The following is a 24,382-nucleotide window of genomic DNA, read 5'->3' on the forward strand; positions in this document are numbered from 1 at the left end:
TTTTTCAGATAGTAAGGAGAGTTGCTGCTCATTGCAAGGGAAGGAAAGTTTAGAGTTTGGCTGCTAATAAGCCACTTTTATTGTTGGTTGTTTAACATTGAGATTTTAGTTATGCTTAAATTGTATTAAATACTGGCAAACAGTTGCTTAGGGTTATGATTGGGACCAGCAGAAGTCCCAGGTGAGGATTAAAGTTTGAGTTGAAGGACAAGCTTAAGTCTTGGGCTATGATTGAGACTCAAAATTAAGCTTTATGGAAATGGTTCTGGGTGCAGCCTAGACTGAGACCTGGCTGGACATACCCATGGGGAAACTAGTTACCCCGTTTGAACCAATCCATTGGGATTTGTCTAGAAGTATCGCTAGGCTGAAATTACTGGCTGGTTGAGTCACTGACATCAAGTCCATTAGAGACTGCATACCCAAAAAACAATAAATAAGGGAAGAAGCAGTCAACAAATCATTGGATCTTACTGTAAGCATTGGGACTTTTTGTAAACAAGTCTAGCTTTTATATATTCAGATAATGAAACAATACACGAGCATGTTAATAAGATTGTGCTATGAATAGAGAGTACACATAATTGATATAAACTGACCATCTGAGTTGTCTTGGAAATGAACCATAATAGATTATTTTCAAGTAAATAGAACATTCTTATTCTGTACTTGAAAATCAATAAAAAAGTGACTGCCTTTTTAGTGGCCATATTTTGACTAGCATATTACCATTCTGAGTCAGATGTTAAAAATCCCTTCAAACTAGATTTGTAGAGTCGAGTCTGATACCTTTTCTTGATACCTAGTCAAGCAATTCCTATGGGTCAAGACAACAGGAAACTACAGAACAGAGTTTAACACCATTTGCATTTGTATGGATAAATATCAGCTAACATCATGTTATACACTGTGTTAAGGCATATGCTGGAAAAAACCTAAAGGTGAAAAAATATTTATCATGGATCAGATAGTAGATGTTTGGTGGAATCTTTTGAATATTAGTACCATGATGTGGGAGAAATTTAAAGGATGCTAACACTTAGATTTTGAAGAGGGGAGCTAAGCATGATTCCATAGGTGGAGAATGGCAGACAGATTTATGATTTTTATATGAATTTTATATGTTCCTCAGTTTACTTTTTCCATTTCATGCTGTCTGGCTGCTTTGTGTTAGAACAAAGAAACTGTTGGAGCAAGCAAGAAACAGTACAATGACACTAATAAGCTGTCTTAAGAGGTGATGCTAACAGTCCTTGAAAAGCCAATCGGAAAGGGAAGGTTATCCATTAGGAATTGCCCACCTACTTTGCTTCAATGAGGTTACTAAGTTTATTTTTCTCACTAGGCCAAAGCCTAGAATCAAGGGACATTAGACAGTTTAAAAACCTCTATCTAAGAGGATTGGGATGCATAAGCACCAGCTGCTTGGGAGAGGAACAACACTATGAAAAATCTACAATAGAGAAAGAAACTGCAGCAAGGTTCCTAGGCTAGAAGTAGGGATGACCAGGATTCATGAAGGAACAATAAGACTCAGGCCCCTGGCACACATTAATTTAATGGCGCAGTAGGCTCTGATCCCCTGTACCACCAATCATGCCTCCTGCCATGCCACACATGCATAACATAAGGTGCAGTTTTGGGGATCAGATTCCATTTGCACCATTTCTGTTTACCATTGCAGATGGAGCCCAGGATCATAATCATGTTTGGCCAGGGCTAATAATTAGGTGGTTTTCAGCTCTGGTTCCATGCCTCAAATCAGCCTCTATTTGGTTCTGGGGTGAACAATCGGCTGATAGTTGATTCCGGCCTGGACAGCCCTAGGTGTAGTTCACCCAGGCCTGTTTGGGCTGACAGGTGATTGTTGGCCACAGCCAGACAGCCTCAAGATTCGAACCCAACACTGCCTAGGTGGGACTGATAATCAGCTGATTGTCAAAACCCTGCACCCAGCAGCTCTGACCAGGCTGCTGGGTTCAGGGGATCAGAAGCCCTTGATAGGGAGAGCCAAAGGACTTCCCCCCTGAAGACTTTAAACCTCATGCTTGGAAGCTTTGGCTTGGCTTCTGGACACAGGGTTTAAAGTCCACGTGGAAACCTCCAACTGAAGCTATTCCAGACCCTGATGCAGTGTTGGCACTGTGGAAAAATCAGCTGATTGCCAGCCATGGCTACACTTTAAATTTAAGGCACTATACAAACCAGCCATAAAATTGTTCTACGTTGTATGTGGAACATTTTATGACTTGTTTCCCATTTTATGGTGCCTTCAGTTGGGGACATGTAGCAACTGTTTATGCTGCAATTAACGCATTCATTGCTGCTTAAATGTAACATGCAGAGTGGATCTTGGATAAGAGACATGTTTGAGGGTCTTCTCTCTGACTGCTTCTTTTGTCCCTGTTGGTAACTTCAGTACAATTGTTTTGATAAATCTGTGTGGAATCTTTTTTAATCAGCTGCTGATCTAGACTTCTAAGAAAAGTTATCTCTCAGAAGACAAATACCATTGGACCATCTCTACGTATATAGGTAGGGAATGGAGAGGCTAGCCAGAGATCTGGTCCAACACTGCTTGGGCTAGGGTATTTGACCTTTTGGCTGAGGGGAAGGAAGTCAAATCTGTGAGCTGAGGCATGCCCTGAAAAGTGACTAGAAAGGGATTAAAACTCATCATATCCGCATTTGCCAAAGTAGCCTGTAGCCTACGAAACTTTGTGCTTTTTTTAATGTGTTAGTCCGTAACATTGGATTTCCAAGATTGTTAAACATCCTTCAGAAAATGCCAGCTCTTAGCACTTACTAGTTTTTTGACTATGGAAAAATAATGGAATAATTCATCCGCTCCAAAGAACTCAAAGACCACAAGGAGTCAGAATGTTTTTGATGCTGTGGATTTCCATCTGAAATCTCTGGATTTATATGAATCATGTAAGTGTTTGAACATGAAACAATGCTAATAATATATAACCCACTATCACATTCTTTAAAAAAAAAAAATCTTAAAGCTGCAGCACCCTGATTGATAATCACTTGTCTATAAGGTGCCTGCTGATAATCACTTGTCCTGCTATCTCCGTATCTTCAGATTACCATGACTAACTACCTCTCTCATCTTGTCCGTAACCATGATCCTAGACATGAATGGCCCAAATAAAATTGTGGGATAATTGGAAATGGGACAAATAAAGAATAGTATCAACTGATTCAAAAGGGTTTGAACTGCAAAGGTCCAGAAGTTGCTTAGGCTAGGGAATATTTTAATAAATAGGAAAATCAGTCCATACTCAGGATTTGGAGGAAAACAAGAAAATGACCACTCCAAGGAAGAGTAGAAATGTGTTTCTGCTCTTTCTGAGTTTGCATTTGGCTCTGGGTTTAAGCTTTGTTAAAGAATACAGAATATCCTTGCAAGCTTCCAAGTGCTCTGACCTGTGTACCTAATTGTGTTTGTTTTTTGTCAGACCATTATGGCCCACACCTTGCAGGATTTAGGACAGCGTGAGTATGTGTGCATTTGGGATCCTATAGGTATGCTCAGTCAGCTGGTTGTATAAAGTTTCAGTGCACATTTGGCAGATTTTCGATTTAATCAATCAGTTTTACCTTTCATTTGCAAAGGATTCTGCCAGCATAATACGTGCTATACAAATGGTTGCAGTATATAATATATTGTTGACTTGCAAGTCAGAGCCCTTACAAGTTTGTTTCCATTTGGATGAAGAATTGTAGGGAAGATTAAGCCATTATACTTAGTCAAATAACGCTCTGAGTTGCATGTAATCCTGTACAGAGTGGAAACTGTGTACCATTATAAAACTGTACAAGCCATTTTAAGCTAATCAAGCAAAGGAACTGATTCCTGGAACTGAGCACCCACCCTATTGACTATTCCTGTAACCCATGGCAATACAGCCATTGAGTCAATCAAGTCAAGGGTGGACTCCCAAAACTGCATGTATGGGGAGGCAGAGACCCCTGTGACTGACAGCTGTCATTGACTACTCAAGACCCACGTGGGACAGTGACCTCCAAATTGAGCAGCCAAGACGATGCTGGGGGATCGCACAGATCTGCCAGAAAGGGTTAAAAGGCAGTGAAGCGTGTCCCCCAGTGGCACCCTCTCATCCAGCACCTGACCTACTGAGACAGAAGGACAAGCAGGCAACCCCCTTTTGGAGAAGACGTTGCCTTGAAGGGAGCTGACCATTGACAGCAGACTCCAGGGCCTCAGATAGGTAAATATACTGACACCAGTGCTCTCACAATCACTACAGCATCTACTGTACACTATACTACATGGGTTTAAACGACATGGGTTTGAATGTGTGTGTGCGTGCACTAAGGTGACCAGTACCCCTAATAAAGTTAGCATTTATGATTTTATTGGTAACTTCACATCCCATACAATAAATTTAGAATTTATTATGATCCTATGAGTTGGTCCTTTGTAGCCAACATGTGGTAGCTTCTGTGTTTGGAAATCCCCAAGCCTGCCACTCCAGGCAGCCCTGTGCCCAAGAAACTCTCCCCGTGGTTCCTCCTAAGGCCATCCTCACAGCACTTCCCTTCCACCACAGCTCGATCTCTCCGTCATACACAGTCTGCAGCTGGTTTCATAGCTCCTGTATTTGCATCCAGAGAAGCCCCTGTTAATCCACCTGGTCTAGTTGTGACTTGCCCATTTGGCCTTATGTCCTTTAGGATTAAAGTTCTCTTTGCCTACAACTGTTTATACAAAGTAAAGGTTCATTACTGCTATTTGTGTCAAGCCTGGGAAAGTGCTTGGCACACCTATTGAACTGAGTGAGGTCTGTGAATGTTTTTGGATCCAAGACCAGCCAACCATTCACATCTTTGTGCATAATACCATAGAGTCACTGTGTTTTCCTTCAAGTGTATTTATAACAGAATATTATGACTGGTGAGAAACCTCTATTCTAAAGCAGACATTTGCCGTTTCCTTTGATGGCATGATGCAAACCAGATGAACAGGGCTGAAAGGTCCTGAGTAAGGCAGACAATTTCAGCTATTTATGGCACATGCTAATATAGATGAAAATGTTTTCAGTGTCTGTTCTTTCCAGGAATCTACTAGGCTGACTGAAATAGTGCAGAAAGATGTAAGAGAGATTAATTTAGAAGACAATCTACTTGCTTGAGTTTATAATCCAGAATATTTTCCTTTATAATCATGGTTTTGCCTTCAACAGAGGAACAACAGCACACTATAAAAAAAGCATAAAATAGGCATTTAAACTAGTGCTCCATTTATCTCAATTCTGTTCTATTAAACAAACTAGATAGCAGTAAGATGATATCCTGGATCAAAATCTGCCAGTGAAAATGTGCACAATGAAGTTATTGTATTTGTAGGTGTGATTGGAAGAAGAAATTTGAATCTAATTCCAGTCAAATGAAGCATCTGTGGAAATCCCCGCAGTCTGTTATGAGTGATGTAGGCAATGAAGAAATCAATACAAACTTATGAAGTGTTCATATATGACAAGAGTTGTACTTGGTTTGTTGATGTATACTATACCAGGTCACAGAATGAGAAGAGGGTACCGCAACACTAGCTTAACTGAACCCTTAATCATGCGGGGGAATAGGCTTTTTTGTAGAAATTGATTGAAAGAAGTATTCTTGGTGTTTCAGGTGTCTGCACTGACATTGCTCTAGACTTCAGTGTGACATCAGCATATCTAAGCCAGGTCTACACTAGCTGGCTTGGGTATGGCTAACAATGTAGATGTGTTAATATTTGGAGCCCAGGCTGAAAAACTTACCCAAGACCCTGAGCAAATACAGGTAGCTTGTTTTGTTGCAGCTACACTGCTAGTTTCAAACTAGCTGGCTACGGCGTATCTATACTGCAGCCAAAACAGTGACTGCAATGTGAACATATCCTCAAGCACTAACCCAGTGTTCACAGAGCAGCCTCTCTGATGGAATCAGCACATTGAATTGAAGACAAAAGTTGGCACATCTGATGCTTCACAAATTTTGTCATCAGTCCCCTTGACATTGTCATTAAGAAAATGTGCATGTACAGCATTTTAGAGGCTCCAACTCTGCAAGTTGCCTACAGTACTGAATAACTCAGTTTGAATAAATGAATTAATTCCAAACCGCTCATCTTTGCTACTGCAGTAGAGTATCTCTTTGCTCCATGTATAAAGGGGGCCTCATCCAGCCAGATGTTGGGTACTTCCCATTTATCTTGAGACAAGTTAGAAGCCAGGAGTAATTAGCTTCAACCATATTTTAATGATTTCATCCCTTTGCAAAGTTTTAATGTACCACAAATAAGTCGATAATGCTGGACCCTACTGCACCACTAAAATCAGCAGGAGTTCTGTAATTGATTACAATATGAGCAATGTCTGGCTCCTTATGCATGGTTATTTTTCTTCGTTGCACAGTGTAACTAGGGCTATGCTAAAATCATTTTTCCCTTTACAGTTCCCGTAACCAATTAGCTCTAAGGTTAAATCCTCACATGCCAAGTTGCAGCTTGGAGGGTGGCTTTAAAGCCAAGCTACTGAACCCTCAAAAGTCAGGTTTTATAATGGAAACACTGACACAGCCTTAATTATAGCTCCACAGTGCTGCAAGGGAAGCTCGGAAAATGCATTTGTCTAGTCTGATTAGATTCAGCTGTTATCCTCTATTTAGAAGACGACAACTCTGGCATACCGGAATGGTTAGACAATGTTAAGTGGCTGGCTTCTCTGCACGCCTGCACAATAGGGTGCTGCTGGGGTTTCTTAATTCCTAGCTGTATAAATATTCAGGACCTCTGACCCACGTTCCCAGGCTCAGTCCTTCCCTGAGACAAGCTGGTGCATACACGTAGTACAATCGCACCTCACATATGATTGTCACCTCTGCTTGATTTCACCAAATCTTGGGGTTGTGGCATATCTAAAGGTAGGAGGACCCCCCTGGAAAAACAGTGAAATGCAAATGCTTTGGTAAAATTATTTTTAGGCTTACTTACACACTTTAGACCCTGATTCAGTAAGGTGCTTAAGCTTGTGCTTAACTTGAACAAAGTAAATAATTCCAGTGACTGCTGAGGTTGCCCACCACCTCAGCATTACAATCTTTCACTGAATCATTTGAAATCCAGTGAATGCTCTGGTCGGTTCACCAACACCCTGTCATGCTAGGGACTGCAAGGGGTGCTGATCAAGAGCCAGCATTGTGATGGATGTTCTCCTGTGGGCAGATGCACTAGCTCTAAGACCCCTATGCATCATCTTAGTGAGCTGAAAAGCGTTACAGTAGTAGAGAGTACGGTACAGTGCAGCTACATTGCGAGCATCCGTGGCATTCTTTGGCACAGACTGCCATAGGGCTAGAGTTAATGGAAAGCTGTATTGGTAACACTTTTCCAGTCAGACTGTTCACATACCAGTGTTTTGTGCTTTGAAGTATTTAACTGGTTGTACTTCTTGCCAAGGTAGATTTACAAATCACTTAAATAACAAATCTTCAGAGACAGTTACTGGCTTGTATTCTCCTGTCTCATGCTTGCAGCAGTATTGTGGTGATATTAGTCCTCCTGATGAGTTCTACAAGTATTACTCTAAAAGTAATTCAGAGTAAGAAGGGCAATCGAAATGAAAAGGAGATGAAACAATTACCCAGTGGGCTGTCGTCTTCTCCCGCTATTAATCAGTTGCAGAGGATATAAACACAAATGGAAGCCCTGCTTTATATTAGACACTTATTTAGGATTCACCTTCCCATGAACACAATTATTATTTATCCAGTTATATTATATCCAGGACTCAACTACCTTGGAGCCAAGTGTTGTACAAGATGAGCCACTCAGAAGAAGGAGAGTGCCAGAACAAATAAACTCTTTCAGTGCTGAAATTATTAGAGCTATTTTCGTTAATGTCAGCACTTGATATTAAACGTTCAAAACTGAATGGATCCTTTCTGATAGCATTGATTGAAGCTACTCCCCAGCATCCCACAACCTTTATTCATGTGAGCAGCTGTTTTAGTTGTTTAGCTTGAATTGAAAAAGGATAAGTATCCCTTAGGCTTAAAAAGAAGAAGAAAAAGTTTGAAGTTGGCATTTGTATTGGAACATCCTTTAGTTTCAAGGATGCTGGATTCCAGAGTTCAGCTTAAGGAGCTATCTCTAATCAAATAAACCTGGAGAATATAGAAAATCAAATGGCTTTTGTCAAACAGCTTTTGCTTTTTTATTGCAGCAGAAGTTGAGAGCTGAATATAGAGAGAAGGGAACCCTGAGGACTTTGTTGCTTTTTGGTACGTGACACCTACGAACTGCTTAATTTGCAAAGCCAATCGCCTTCAGGAGTTACTAGGCAACAATGCCTTACCCTCTTGATATATTCATCCAATGAGTATTTTGAAGACTTAATAACAGTATCTTGTGTTTAACTGGCTGACTGTACTGTCACTTGATATCTTGCTGGATTACCAGTGTGCCTGAAGCTGTGGAATAAGCCAGGACTTTCTTCTTCATTTGGCTGGATTTAGCTCATCACAAAGTTGTCAGCTTTTTTCCAACGTGTCCATAAATCCTGATATCTTTGTTTTATTGTTTTGAATACAACAACGTGGAAATGTTGAGGCCATTCTTTGCTTGTTGTTCTTGTTACCTCTTTTACTTCAGCAAGTATTTTTGATGCTTGCATGTGAGGAAATGTTAGTTCCATTATAAAACTTAAAACTAATGGGAAATGGACATATTTTTGTGAACAAAAAACAGGTTCTTATTAATAAAACCTAGCAGCTGTTAAATTACTGCTGAATAAATATCCTGCAGATTTAGTAAGGAAAATGTAATTACAAATTATCTTTTCCAACTCCTGCACTAATTAAATGAAAAGATTTCTTCTGCACTGTGTGCTTTGCAGACATAACTGGATATTAAATTATTGCATTAAAACCATGTCTTGTTGTTTTCCTTTTACCCCACTCTCTCTGTTGAAGATGTCTCAGTCATCTGAATTGAAAAGGCTTGGTTGGTTTTGGCCTTTTAATTAAGTGCTTGTATAAAACTTTAAGATTACTGCAGATTCTTTTTGCTTGCATTCATTCTCCTTTGGCCTGTAGATAAAGAAGCTGCCAGCCACAAGTGGATCAGGCTGAGAAGAAGCCATATCTTTAATTGAATTGTCATTAATTCTTGGACAGAAAAGGCAAGTTAATAAATTACATTTACGTGGGAGGACTGATAGAGAGGGCTGCTGCATCCACACCATTCAGAGGCTCAGCTCTGGACTAAAAAGGGCCAGAAATGGTTAACAGAGCAGGAGCTTGTAAGAACTTTCATTTTCCTGGTACAAAGATTTCTCAAGGCTTTAAATTTTCTTAGGAATTGTAGCATCAGTATAAACAAGCAAACAAAAAACCCACAGCACTAAGTCTAGCTTATTCCCTAAAATAAAAATATAGAAATATTCCAATGTCATGGACAAAAAGTCTGAAATGGGTCCTGGTGATGGAACAGTTTCCTTGAGCAACATCTTGCAAACCGTGCAGCCCTAGCTATGTCAGTGCAATAACTCATGTGAGTTCTGCAGGATGCAATGGTTTGTTTCTTAAAGCTACTGGAATTAAACATTAAAATACTGCTAAAATCAATGTATTTCCATTCTATGCATATTAGTACTACTATCGGAGCAACAATTCCAGGTAAGATGTAAGTAAAGCTCATGTAAAATACACATGGTTCAGTTCCATTGACTTCATTGGATCTGACCCAAAGTTGAGTGGCTGAGAAAATCAATCATTTGTCTGAGGAAGTTCAAGAAAGCTTGAGAGAAGCTTTTAATCAAGCATAGGATTATTTTTGTTAATCCTCAGAGAGGTCATTTTCATAGGTCTTGATCTGTCTTTGATTGAAATCTCTGGGAGTTCTAGATTTAGTAGAAGTAGGACTGGATTTCTTACTGAAAGAAACAACCTCAGTGCATTGCACCTTCACAGGGCCTGGTGGACTGCCTGGCTTCCAAGAGTTATTACTTTTGCTCTGACTTCAACCATTTTAGGGTGTGTAGAATTGTTCTGTTTTGTCTCTGAATTTTATGCAACAAGAGTTCATTTAGTATGTTTGAAATGAACTAAATGTAAAATGTGGGACTGTTTAACTAGCATTATATGGAAAGGTAGTGTTGTGCTTTAGTGATTTTGGTGTGTTTTCAATGATAATTAGCACCCAGGGTGACACATCATTGCCTCTGTCTCTACTGGCAAGTGAACTCTAATAAATGGAAACACTCCACTTTGGAAGGAATCCAGAATGTTTCAGTTAGCCTTGACAGAAAGAAAAAAAATGTGTACTTAAAAGAGATCTATACCAGCAGGGCCTTGCTGCAGCTTTTCACATGCAAAGTTTGCCTTTTTTGTAGGAAACAGTGAAAGTGTCCAGCCAACCTGTTACTCCCCACACTGGTTATCTGTAAAGATGAACATAACTGCAAAACTAGTTACTAGGAGTAAGCATCAAGTTCGTGTGTGGAAAGTAAAGAACCACGTCCCTTTTTATAACTGCAGATGTCTATTCCCATTTCCCTGCCCACCCGATTTCTCTTCCCATGCTGCTGGGCAGTGTTTGTTTGCCTCTTATCGCCCCCAGAGCTGATTGCACTTCCGTGTTGCTTCACAGCTACCCATGTATTGTTTCATCCACCTGTTGTATCTTGTCAGCAAGCTCTTTGGGGAAGGCTAATCTTTTTCACTGTTTATACAATGCCCAGCACAACAAGTGATACTGTAGTCTTAATTTAGATACTAAATAATAATAAATTGCTGAATAGCGTGCGACTAGAATGCATGCATAAAAAAAATGCAGAGCAGTATTGATTATACGGAGATATTAGGCCCTCTTGTCTAGATCTCTAGTTCAAGCCATGTAGAAGATGATCTATCAGGGATTTTATCTGTCTTGATGTCAGTCTCTGATTGGCAGTACAAAGGGATGCTGTTTAGAGTCCAGTTTATTTCTCCCTTCGTCGTTGTCCTCCTCTGTTGTTTATCCAAATTGCCTTGTGGTTTCTGTTAACAGAATTACCAGTGCTATGGTTTTAATAGTTCATATTCATGATGGGGGCATCTGATCCAGGGTTGAAGTTAAATATAACCCTGTCTAGTGTAAGGAGAAGATTTAATGGGAAATGGTTGGCATTCTTTCTTCCTAAAGGCACAGAGGAAGAGAGTGAGTGAGACGTGTATACACACACACACACACATACAGAGAGGGAGAGGAAGAGAGAGAGAGAAAAGGGAAAGAGAGAGCAAGCAAGACAGGCATAGACAGAGAAGACAGTGGAGAAGAAGAGCTCCCCAAAGCAGACCCGTGTTTCTAGCTTGGAATTTTACGGAGTGCAGCCAGCATGGTCGTCCTCAGCCTAATTACTTCGGGATTTTATCTTCAGCTTTTCTTCTGCTTTGTTCTCTCTCAGACTTCGTTTGTTGACAGTGTCTTCTCAGTTTCAGCAGGTAAATTTATAACATTGCTTTAGCTCTCATTTGTTACTTTTATTAGGCTGGATCTTTCCTTTGATTTTTACACTTTCTAATGATTGCGAAGGTGGGTGGAAAAGTATTTGACTGCAAACCTAACAGTTATTAGAGGAAGTAGCTGAGGATTTTTCACTGTAAACCTGTGTTGCTGTAGTGTAGGGTTTTGTTATTTCTAATTCCAGCAACCCTCTCTCTTTCCCTGTTACCAGTACCCATCCAGTTCCTCAGCTGTTGCAAATTGATATGTCCCTATTTATCTCTATAGTACGTTGCAGTTTTACATTAGCCAAGGATCTGGCCCAATGAGTATATTAGTTGCACGTCTGCATGTTTCTTTCTATTTTGGAGGAGCTTAGGTAGATCAGAGCAGGGGAAAGAGAACAAGTCCCAATGTATATCTACTTCTATAAATATATTCTTGACCTCGTCCAATGTGGTTGGACTCCAACCTGGAAGTTAGCAGAGTAAACATCATCTGGCTCTGACTATGACACTAACAAATACCCAGAGGACTTACATAGCGAATGAGAGCTCACTGCATGGAAAATCCCTGATAGGCAAAAGGGAAAACAAATTAATTGTCAGCTGATCCAAGGCACTGGAAATCCCTTTTAATAGGATTTACAGTTGAATCAGCTAGGCTTTCCTTCAGCAATGCCAAGTGGAAAGTAAGAAGAAAGTTGAAGATCACAGATCTTCAGCTTTCATCTCTTTATGGCAAATTGGTACTTCCTACCAAAACCCTAGATCCAATCACCCCTGAATTTCAGGGTATTCCAGACCAATCCCACTTTGGCAGCTTGAGATCAGTGTGTGATCGGAAAGGTGCCCATTTTAAACAGAAGAAAAAAGTACTCTTAAAGCTGCTCTCTCTCTCTCTCTCTCAGTGCTGAAACCAAAGAGCAAATGGATTATATTCAACATATTTAAGAGGAAATGTCCAAGAACAAAGAGGGAGCAGGCATATGATGATAGACTTTGTGATCAAGCAGTATTAGCATCTCAAGTGATTTCTTTTGGCTTTTTAAAATTTTATAGGCATTTTCAGCCAGATTCAATGTTCACAAAAGTGAGTAGCTAGTTGTTCTTATTTAAGTGCTTGCTGATGCACTTACGTCTTGATCTTCTTGTATATTCCACATGGAAATCTTTCCTTATCTGAAACTGCTAGCCAGGGGTGGGAGGAGGTAAGATTTGATCAAATGTCTCTAGTGATCAGACTGAAACTCATGTTTCCATTTTCAACTATTTTTATTTTTTTTTGTCTTAGATTTAAATGCAGCAATATCGCTTCCACATGCTGCACATCCTCAATGTTTTGAACTCTTCATTCATAAAAATATATTATAACTCATGTATTAAAATTCTGCTTGCAATAAGAGTAATTCAGGCAGCACTTTGGAAAGTCCTATGACATTTAATAGGGATGGAGCAGATAGGATCCTGTAATTGTTTGCCATTGCTGTTAAGAAAACATGTCTGTAGAAGCTTAATGTTTCATAGGCTTCTATAAAGAGAGAATTATATGCTGTAAATGCTAGTATTTCTTTTGCTAATTTTAGTGAGGCGAATAAGTTTACATCATATTCCAGAGCAGAATTCCTAAATTTACAGAATTGCTTTTGTCCACGTTACAGAGCTTCTCAGCCTCATTCTTTTTTGACTCCAGAAATACAGTATAACAATTCATCTGTTGCAAAGAACTCAGAAAGACCATAACAGGTCAGAAATGCTTTTGACACTATGGATTTCTATTTGAAATCTCTGGGTTTATCTTGTGAATCATAGCATCTTGGTTGAGAATCACTTCTCTACTCAATTACATGTGACTTTTCTATTAGGGAAATGTTAAGGCTGAACTGTTTTGGGTTGGATTTCGTAGTTCCCTCTTTATATCCAAATCACATTGTATCTTTGGCTTGCAGGTTATTAGACTTTGGAAGTGTCTTTAGTTTCATGAAACCTTTCAATAAATTCAAATGAAATCTATGAGAACGTCAAGTTACAAGATGCGCACCACCCTGCCTTTCTCATAAAAGCATTTCTTCAGCTAGAACATGTAACTTCTACTACTACTAACAAAATAAAATCAACCCCGCTTGTGGCAGAGGGGATCATCCTTGTTGGGGAAAAAATGATGTGGGAGGCCTAGAAAAGGAAAAACTCAGTATTTCCTCCCGAGCGCTAGAGGATGCATTTGTACCAGGATGAAGAGACTGAAACCACTGGGCCTGAAAATCTAGGGCAGCAAGAATGCTGAGGTGAAAAATTTGGTATTTTCAAGAACACTCAGTGTGAACATTGCTTGTTACCTGTTACACTTCAATATTGCCACAAATACAGGTATCAGCCTAGTGCCTGGAGTGCATGGCTTCTCAGAGGTGGGGAGAGGGCAGGAAGCTCCCTGCACAAGTAGAAAGCAGAGCTCTTGAGAGTGACAGGCTCTAATGTTCCTGTCCCAGCATCCTGCCATAAGAGGATGCTAGTCTGTGACTTACATCCCTACCACTGGCTAAACATTGGCAACATTCACTTGTTTTTCCTAGATAGTGACAGACTAGGAGCAGCAAATTGTTTTTCATGGTGCATCCCCTCTGACTTTTCCATGAGTCTCAGAGCAGGGGCTATCCTGGGTAGTGTGTCTCTTGCCATTGCACAGAAGTCTCAGAATGTGTGAGATCCAAACTTGGATTTAAACATCACAGTTAAGTTCTAATCAGGGTGAAACAGACTGGGGTATTCCTGTTTTTAAGGTTGTTAATTAAGGTTCCAATCAGATTTCAGGGCTCAGTGCTACATACTGCATACAAACATAGTGAAAAGATAGGCCCTCCCTCAGAGAAGTTGCAAAGCTAATTCTCTTGTCATGCATTTTCAAATGGAATACTCCAGAGCAATCTTTCACTGAAATATTATATATGAACCTTAAGCAAAAAACTAAACAAAACTATTACAAACTTCTTAAAAGTAACTACAACAACTTGTTAAAACCCAAACCTTCCTTAAATCAATTCCACAATTGTTTGTGTAAATCCTAATATTTTAATGCTATTTTTTATAATCAGCGCTGTCATTCACATTGCAACTGAATGGAAAAACATGGCACTGAAACTACAAAAATACTTAATATTCGTCAGAAGAAACAGACCCGAATCCTGCTAAGGCAACATTGCAACACCCATTTAATATGCTGGAAAAAGTAACTTCTAATGCGTGATGCAATTGTAATTGTACAAAACAGAGAGATAATTAGTTCATAGCTTGCAGACCCCTTATTCATATTGGTGAGCAGCTATGGCTGGGCACAGACAGTCAAGGAGGTTAGGGGAAGGTTAGAGTGAGTTAAAAATAGCCACCCAATCCAAGGTAAGTCGGCACTGGGGGGGCTAGTAGGAGGAGTTGGAGTTGCAAGTAGGTAGGGGGGATCAAGGAGACTGTGGGGGGATCGGGGGGCAGACAGGGTCCATGGGGAAATTGGGGGGGCAAGGGGGGTCTGCAGGAGGGATTAGGAGAGTTGGGGGGGCAGGTGGCATTCTTAGGGGGATTGAGGGCAAACAATCCACAGGGGGATTAGGGGAACAGGCAGGGTCCGTTGGGGGTTGGTGGGTTCCAGGAGGTTTGTTGGGATCAGGGTGGCTTATGGGATATTCAGGGAGGTTTGGGGGGGAACCAGGGGCTATTTGTAGCCTCCCAACCCCTGCTCCCAGTGAACCTACCTCCTCATCCCGCCTGCCCCTCCCCCCCACTGCTACTTACTTCTTTGGTTCCAAGCATCAGCAAATGGTGATGAAATCAGCACCAGGAATGGCTTGTAGGATGGGGGTTAAGGGGAGCACTGTCTGGTCCAGGAAGTGGGAACAAGGGGACAGGGGGCTAAAAATAGCCTGGTGCTGGAGGGGCAGGCAGAGAAAGGTCAGATCTCTGGGTAGGGCCAGTGGCTGGGCTTTCCCAGCTCGGGGGCTGCGCTGGGAACTATATAAAAGTTCAAGAAAGTTAAATCGGTATAAAAATGGCCAACCTGATCTAAGATAAACTACTTCAGAAGTAGGGTTAACTTAGATCGGGTTAGCCATTTTTAGACCAGTCTAACCTTTCTGAAACTTCTGTACTGTTCACTCTTGAATAGATCTAACTAGAGATTTGAGTGTAAGGTCTGTTCCCAGGTGAGCTAAGTTAGATTGGGTGGCCATTTTTACCATGATATATAACCCCTACCTAATCCCCGTACATACCATATATGCCTGTTCACCAAAAGGTACAATGGATTCACAAGCTAGTCCTGGAGTAGGGAAATTTTATCAGTGATAGATAAAATAATGAACAAGATGCTATGCTTTGACTATATCTGCATTTGATACAATTTCCCATGGAGAAAGCCACACGCTCTATTTTACAATAGAAATCTCTTAGCAGGGGAGGAAAAGGAAATCAACAAACCACAGTATAAATTTACCCGCATTTTAATGGTCCTGCAAATGCCTGTTGTGTTCTATCACTCTATGCCTGGCTCCTAAGCTAACTAATTGTATGTGGCAATAGGGGATGACTGCTTGTTTGAAGGAACAGGTTTCAACACTACACTTGCAAAGTATAAAACTAATTACATTTCATAGCAAGATCATTCTTGAGCGATGACTTCTTCCTATAGTTATAAAAATACATCTGGCAGTTTTCCAGATATGTTTGAAAGTGTGTGACCACAGGGTACATTTATTTCTACCCTCATGTCTTTCCATGGCAACAGGTTACAAATAAATAGGTTTTCAGGTCACAAGAAAGTAACTAGGAAACAGAGATAAACAACCTGGAGAGGGGGAAACCCTTTTTAATTACGCAAAGTATTTGAAGAAGGAATGACAATTTAGATCAGTTAATTTACAAAAGGAATATGTGGGTTAAAAGTAAAACCCTCTCTCCTTTCTACCCATCTATGCATTTATTCCCAGTGACTTTGTGTGATAGCCCGTCATTCCTGGAAGTACTAGAAATACCAAGTTAGCATCAGCCAGTCCATTTTCCTAGTGCTGAAGCATCATTTTTAGAGGAGGTTGTTCAGGGAATAATATTACAACATGTTCTAGCATGTGTCTGTGGTTCCACATGGCAATGTAGCTATGTGGAAGCAAAACCACAGGGGGTATGTAACTAAAACCCTGCTGCAGGCAGTAGCACTATTTAATAGTGTTTCTTGGGGAACCTCTATCTAATATTTTTCTAATAACCTAATATATTTTGTTGAGTTGTTCTACTGCCATTTTTTCCAAGTTCTTTTTTACTTGGGTCCTTGAGCAATGCCCATCAACATGATACATGAGTGTGTCTGCTATGTAGAAGAGCAATGATTCTCAGCTTGGGTGCCATGACATTATGGGATGGCATGAGAGCTTTTCCAGGCTGTCAAAGGGTGCAGTGCAATATACAAGCAGCTACCCATGGTTCACAAGACAAACCCGGAGATTTCAAGTAGGAGGTTATAGTGTCAAACATATTTCAATCTGTTACAGTCTATCTGAGTTGTTTGCAACAGAAGAAGAGGCAGGAGGAGAAAAACAGTAACTAAGTGGTTAATATAAAACAAACCTTTTATGCTCAACACAAATTTGTAGCTTGACTGAATTTAGTTTGGTGGTGTATATGGATGCGCAGTCCTCTGAAACAAATGATAGAGTAATCTAATTCAAAGGAATACAAACAGATTGTGAAATGCAGTGCTGCTGGCATTATTGCTAACATTGGTTTTGATTTGTTGCAGTTATGGAGGTAATAAATTAATACTTTCAGACTGTGCATGTGAGAGGGAACATAGTAAGATATTGGCGCTTGAGTGAAGTGTCATTGAAGCTGACGAAAAAGCTGCCTCTTACTGAGGATAAATCTAAAAAAGAATTCAATTATTTTATGAGCTAGAAAGCTAAAATAACAGGAGCCAGCACCCAAAACACAGGCTGCATGTACAGAGAGTTGAGAATCTGAGCTATGTGGCAAAGAATCATGGCTGGGGTTAGAGAGAAATGCAGGACACTGAGTATTGCTTCTGAGAGTTGTGCGTGCACATGAGAGAGCAAAGAGCAGCAGAAACACCACAGATGCAGAAGGAAGCCCTAACGACAGCAGTAGATATACTTCTAGCATGATCATAGAGAAAAAATAAGAGAGAGTACTTTTGGATGGAGTGCTGGCTAGAAAGAGGCCTGGAGCTGTGTGCAAAGAAACAGTCTCCTACTGCGCTTGTGTACAAAGACCTCTTTCCCTGGACACAACAGGAAGCAGTCTTTGTAAAGAAAAAAATTGCTTCAAGGAAATACCCAACTCCATCATCAGTTTCTTCCATTAGTGGAAAAAACAAACAACAATGCCATGACTTCCTGGGTTAAAGGATGTAATTCTAGTGTCAGAAATGGATTTTGGTTTCCAAGGAGAGAAATTGTGATCTCATATTTCTTTTCATCTAACATGAAACAAACGAAAGAAGTGATCATAGAAATAAAACATGGCCAGAAAATCAAAACCATAAAAGGTATTAAAGTAGTAGCTGGGGATGTCCTGGATGATGTCCTGAGAGATGACTTTCAGGTTGAAATGAAACCTGCAAAGCATACATGCAGGAAAGGAATTGCAGTTTCAAGTCTGGGATGGCAAGATGGAGCTATGAGATGACTCGCAACTTGATTTATGCACTAGAAGGTCGTTTCTGAAATATAGGAAATCAGCACAACTTTGATCCACTTAGACCTTGCTTATAGATATGAGTTTCAGCAAGACTGAAGGATTTGGATATCATCTTGAGAAGACCACAATGGAAGTCAGACCCCTAAATACAAGATTGGGCCAGGCCAGCCAAAAGGACTTAAGCAAAACCGTACATTTATACTAGTTTTCTACCCTATTTGTAACTCACAGAGGCTTATTTAGGAGAGGTTGGATTACTATAATTCAAGCAATGCAAAACTCTGCTATCTTAATGAGTCCCTGGGTGATTTACCTGGCTCATTTCAATATCACATCCCAAATGAAAATTGAAAATGAATATAAAAAGCTCTGCTGGTGCTGCAGAATTTACCTGTAATAGAGAGAGAGAATTATCCAGATCACTGCTACAATTCTTTGCTATGCACTTTGGACTCCACTAACAATTAGAGGTTGACAAGGCAAAACTAACAGGTACCAAGAGATGGGGAAAAAACCCTCCCAACCCCCAACCCCCCCCCAACTATTACTAGCGTGATACTAAGAAATTAACAACTTTTGAGTGGAGAGCTAAATGGAAAAAGGCTATCAGCAAAGAAGCAATCCCCTGCTCTTAAATTCCTTCTGCATTCTGGTTCATGCAGTTCTTTGTAAATAAACATTTTTGCATCAAAGAAATAAGGGACTCAATCGCTGATTTCCTCTGTCGATAGAAACAGTCTACTGAGCAGTTAGCCGCATTTTGGCTAACTGCTCTGGTTGAATAGCACTTGTGTTAAAAGCACATAATGGATAGCAAGAGACTATGCCAGAAGTGGGAGAGGACCTGAAGAGACTCCATGTCTAACAAGCTGCCAGTCTGGACTTCCAGGACAAAAGGTCAATGGATGCTTGTCTGGATCTGATGTTAGACTTGCAGATCAGAATCCAGGCAAAGGAGGCCAGAATCATTCCAAGAAGCTGTGGAGCTCATGGGCGACTGGTTCCTTCTGAGTCTGGACGGAGCCGGTGAGCTCCCACAAAAGCTGCTGGCAGTGGTGGGGGTGCAAAGGCAAGCTCCCACAGATGCTGCCGGCAGCAGTGGGGGCACAGCTGGTGAGCTCTTGCAGCTGCCACCGGTGCAGGTAGAGTTGGCAAGCTCCCACAGATGCTGCTGATGCTACCAGTGGCGAGGACAGAGCCGGTGAGCATCTGCAGACACCAGCATTGGTGTCAGTGGTGGGGATGGCCCTGTCAGGGGGGGCACATACCTCCCCATGCCCCCCTACCAGTCGCCCATGGTGGAGCTTGTCACAGAACCTGCAGCAGCCCAGCAGAATCAGTAGCTCCTGCAGAAGATGGCAAATGGAGCTCATGAGCCCTGACAGTAGTCTAATGCTCTTGAGGTAAAAGGAGAGTCTAATCTGGTTGGTGACTGATGGGAAGAAGTGATGACACATTCAGTTTGTAAAACAAGGACTACTGGCAATAAGGGCAACAATTCAGTTAAATGCTGGTATAATAAATACATTGCCATAAAACAGAGGAATGTTATAAATATAAAGCTGGCCAGGGCATAGAATCAAAAAAAGCATTGAGTGAAGTCCTCTCAGTTTAAGGGATGGGAGGACACCATGCAGGAGGACCAAAATTGGAAGGAACAAGAATCAGACACCCAGCTTTATTTTATGTTTGGACAGTTGAACAATAGTGAGAGGTGGACTAATAAGTGTGTAATGTGATTTCCTGGTAAATGCCCAAGAACAATGGGCAGGAATCAAATACACTTGAAGGCCCAGGGAATAGGCAACCCAAAACTGAATGACCCAGTTGGTTTCAAGGCACCTGTCCAAAAATGAGGAAATTTGGATCTGAGAATTGGAACTCTACAATTAGAGCACAAAATCTAATTAGCCAAGAAGTAGATAAATTAGTATTCAGTTTCAAATTAATTTTGGCTAATATCTACATGAAAAAAACAGCAGGAAGGACATCCTATAAATTTGGTCTGTGGAAATTTATTTTAAAGATGTGTCCCAAGTTAAACAAATGGATTTGGTATATAATGAAGTCCTGCTAGCAAGGAAACCAGTGGTATATAGGAGGGAGTCGGGGAGATGACCGGCTTACCAGCCCCAAGTGCCCTATTAGAGGGGGATGCAAAATCAGAAGCCACTGCCACATAGGCAACTGGTTGGGTAGGCATGGGGGGCACATACCCCCCCTGACAGAGCTGTCCCCACCACCACTGCCACCAACAACTTCTGTGGGTGCTCACCAGCCCCGTCCCCACCGCCAATGCCAGCTTCTGCAAGTTGACCCCCAAACTCAGGAGGCACCAGTCATCCATGCACTGCCACCCCAGTTAATGCAAAGAAAATCTTTTGGGACCAACTTTTGTACTATTTGCAGAAGCCTAGTTTGCATGTCAGTGTCTCTCTCCACTTAAGATGGAAAGACATTACCATAAAAAATGGTGATGCTGCCATAAATGTTACAGTAGCACAAAGACCAAGAAAACAGATATCCATACCTCTTGTCACACAACAAATGTCCAAAGTTTGTGGCCATGACATAAGTGGTATCAATTTGTGCCACTTTATTAAGACAGACCTCTGTTAGGTTAATGGCAGGGGAGTGAGGTTAGCCCAGAACTGCCTGCACACTCCAGCTACCTCAGGTAGGTACTTCTGGGGCTTCAGGGGTCTAATCCTGCAGGCCCTGGCAATTCCCATTTCTATTTCAGGGGCAGCAGCATTGGGCCTTGACAGTGCCTGCCTGGGTTTTCCTGTTTGGGATTTTCTGGGCTCCTGTTGACACTCCAGTGTGGCCCTGGGGCTGGGACCTCACTGCAGCTGGCTTTCCCCACTTACAGAGATGCATCCTGGAGATTCCCTAGGGAACATCCTCTGGAAAAGGATCAACAGGCAGGACAATGGGTGACATGTGTTTTATCCAGTGAAGCAGATCAGCTTTGCTGGGATACATCCAGCACAACTGATCCCCTTCATTTGGTGATGTCTACCCTTACATCCAAGCTTGAGTATAACACAAGCAGTTTCAGTTCCATCACATACACAGTCTTCTTCCTTTTCTTCCCTAGGTACCCATTATGAGTAGTTGTGGTAGAGTATAAGTCTTTGATAAGAATCATAAAGCTCCAGAAATTTCATGTTATCAGAATATCTTAGAATAGCCTTTTTGTCTCTGCCTTTGGCTTTAGCTTTCTGATAGGGAGATGCATCCTTTTTCATGAATGTTTTTAGCATGGCTTCATTTGATCCTTTCAGGCAGTTGTGAACAAGATGCTGTTGCCTGCACCTTTCTGTACAACTCTTAGGGGAGGACAAATATAACCTTCACAAAAACACCAGCTACTGACTCTCGGCATGCGCAAACACACAACACTCTGAATAGAACAACAGAAAGAATTGAGTATACAAGAAACAAAGCATGTACATCTGACATTACAGCAGCAAACAGAGAAAATAAACCTGTTAATGGTAAACACCTGACATAGCTTTGAAGGGCAGTGATAGCAATGCATGCTGTTATATTCATGTAGTCTGAATGGGCCAAACTCACAGGTAGAGTCTAAGCTGGTGTGGTTTCTTCATCATGTATGTCATGCAATTCCAAACCCTGTCCCAGTGCACCATCTCATACATCTCCTCTAATTTTGACCTATTAGTCTTAGGAAGACTAAATTGACACAATCATCATGTTAAGAGGCAAGAAAAGCAACTAATAGGAGGATGCAAGACAGTTAAGCTAGGTCACTGTCTTGTACCTTTTCCTCACTCCTCAGCACCATTATGTACTCATTTGCATTCATGTAATCCTACTTGTAACTTTGCATCTCATACTGGTCATTCCTGAATTTGACATTCTGTGATCAATAGTCTCATCTTTGGATTTTCTCTCCTTTTTTTGGGGTAAAGTGGCAAATATGGAACTCCTTTGGTTTAATTGAGCGGGATGTCTGTGTGTCTGGCTGTTTCCAGGTACAGTTTCTGACAGATGCACCCCAAAAGAAATAGGCCCTGACCTTGGAAAATGGGAAGCAGAATCAAAAGGTATGAGACAGAGAAGGCTGTCATTTCCTTTTGGAACATTGCCACAGAATGAATGGTGAGAGCCTAGACTGCTTTGGGCATCATGAGGATACAGATGGCAATTTCATCATTGATTGAATTCAGCAGGGAGTCCAAAATGCCTCACCACCGTTTGTGCATTTCAACGCACCTTTCCTTGAGAGTGATCAGCAGTTGAATGCAGCGGTCCTCTTTAGTAGTGTGTCCACATCCTTTCCTCCTGCACTTTTACTCCCTCTGGCCCCAGCCTGTCCTCCATACATGCACAGACAGTGGACACACATTATCTATAGATACATCAGTGCCCCCTGGCAACATCTCTGGTTACCTGAGATACTTTACTTCTCTCCCTCATGCCCCTTCCTCTTCAGGCAGGAGAAAAATGGGGAGAGCTTTAATCCTGGTCTTTGTGGAGGAGAAGACAAACCAGAAGCAAGTAGGAGACCAACTTCACAGTCCTTTTTTTGAGGGAAGTAAAACTACTGTTTCCATATCCTTCTAGGATCATCTGCCATGCTGCCAAGCAGGTCATGGGGGATGATGCTTGGGGAAATAGAATCATAGAATCAATGAGTCGGAAGGGACCTAGACAGATCATCTAGTCTGATCCCCTGCCATGGGCAGGAATGAGCACTGGGGGTGGCAGGGGTCATAAGACCCCAGCCAGGTGCCTGTCCAGTCTCCTCTTGAAGATTTCCAGGGAAGGTGAGAGCACGATCTCTCTGGGAAGCCTATTCCAGGCTCTGGCCACCCGTTGGGTGAAGTAGTTCTTCCTAATATCTAACCTAAACCTATCCTCCCTCAGCTTGTGGCCATTGTTCCTGGTGACTCCAAGGGGGGCCCTGGTGAGCAGACTTTCCCCGAGTCCCTGCTGGTGGCCCCTGATTAGGTTGTAGGCAGCCACAAGATCCCCCCCTCAGTCTTCTGAAGAGATTCAGGTCCCTCAGCCTCTCCTCATAGGGCTGACCATGGAGGCCCCCAACCATACGAGTGGCCTCCTCTGGACCCTCTCCAGGTTCTCCACATCCCTCTTGAAGCACAGCGCCCAGCTGTGGCCTGACCAGCGCTGCATAGAGGGGGAGCAAGACCTCTCTGGACCTGTTAATGATGCCCCTGTTGATGTATGACAGGCTGTGGTTGGCTCTGCCTATTGCTTCATTGCATTGGCGACTCATATTCATCCTGGAGTCAATCCTGACTCCAAGATCCCACTCTGCCTCTGTGCTGCCATGACGGTCAGCCCCTAACCTATAATCATAATGCTGGTTCCCTCTCCCCAGGTGCAGCACCCTGCACTTGTCCTTGTTGAACCACATCCTGTTCAGATCTGCCCACTTCTCTAACCTATCCAGGTCTTCCTGGATGCGGTCCCTGCCTGTCGGTGTATTCGCTTTACCCCACATTTTGGTGTCATCAGCAAACTTGAACAGGGTGCTCTCCACACCCTCGTCCAGGTCACTAATGAAGATGTTGAACAGCACCGGCCCAAGGACCAAGCCCTGGGGGACTCCACTGCCCACACCCTCCCAAGTTGACATCGATCCATCCACCACCACCCTTTGGGTGCACCCCTGGAGCCAGTTTGCCACCCATGTGACTGTGCATTTGTCAGTGCCGCAGTCCCTCAGCTTGCCCACCAGAATTGGGTGGGACACTGTGTCGAAGGCCTTCTGGAAGTCCAGGAAGATGACATCAACTTCCTCCTTCCCATCTAAGCTCTTTGTTACCTGGTCATAGAAAGAGACCAGGTTAGTCAGGCAGGATCAGCCTTGCATGAACCCATGTTGGTTACCCCTCAACATCACTTCCCCTGCAGGACTGTCACAAATGTGGCCCTTGATAATTTTTTCAAAGACCTTCCCCAGGATAGAAGTGAGGCTGACTGGCCTGTAGTTGCCAGGCTCTTCCTTCCTCCCCTTCCTGAAAATAGGGACCACATTGGCCCTTTTCCAGTCCTCAGAGACTTTGCCTGAGCACCAGGAGTCCTCAAACAGCCGTGCCAATGGCTCCACGATGACACCAGCCAATTCCCTCAGCACCTGCAGATGAAGGTCATCCGGGCCCGCCAACTTGGATACATCTAAGCCCTCCAGGTAATCCTT

General features: G+C 42.0%; 1 protein-coding gene across 1 annotated transcript in view; it reads left to right on the top strand.

Annotated features, from left to right (window-relative positions):
* Positions 1–11,299: 11,299 nt before the first annotated feature.
* COLQ (collagen like tail subunit of asymmetric acetylcholinesterase) overlaps positions 11,300–24,382 on the top strand; it is an 81,230-nt gene continuing 68,147 nt past the window's right edge. Inside the window, exon 1 of the mRNA XM_090049296.1 lies at positions 11,300–11,496. Coding sequence (XP_089905422.1) covers positions 11,391–11,496 — 106 coding nt within the window. The 5' untranslated portion in view covers positions 11,300–11,390. The remainder of the gene's footprint in view (positions 11,497–24,382) is intronic.

Source organism: Crocodylus siamensis, chromosome 5 (genome assembly GCF_052110815.1).
Source record: "Crocodylus siamensis isolate JL-2025a chromosome 5, ASM5211081v1, whole genome shotgun sequence".
Classification (NCBI taxonomy): domain Eukaryota; kingdom Metazoa; phylum Chordata; order Crocodylia; family Crocodylidae; genus Crocodylus; species Crocodylus siamensis.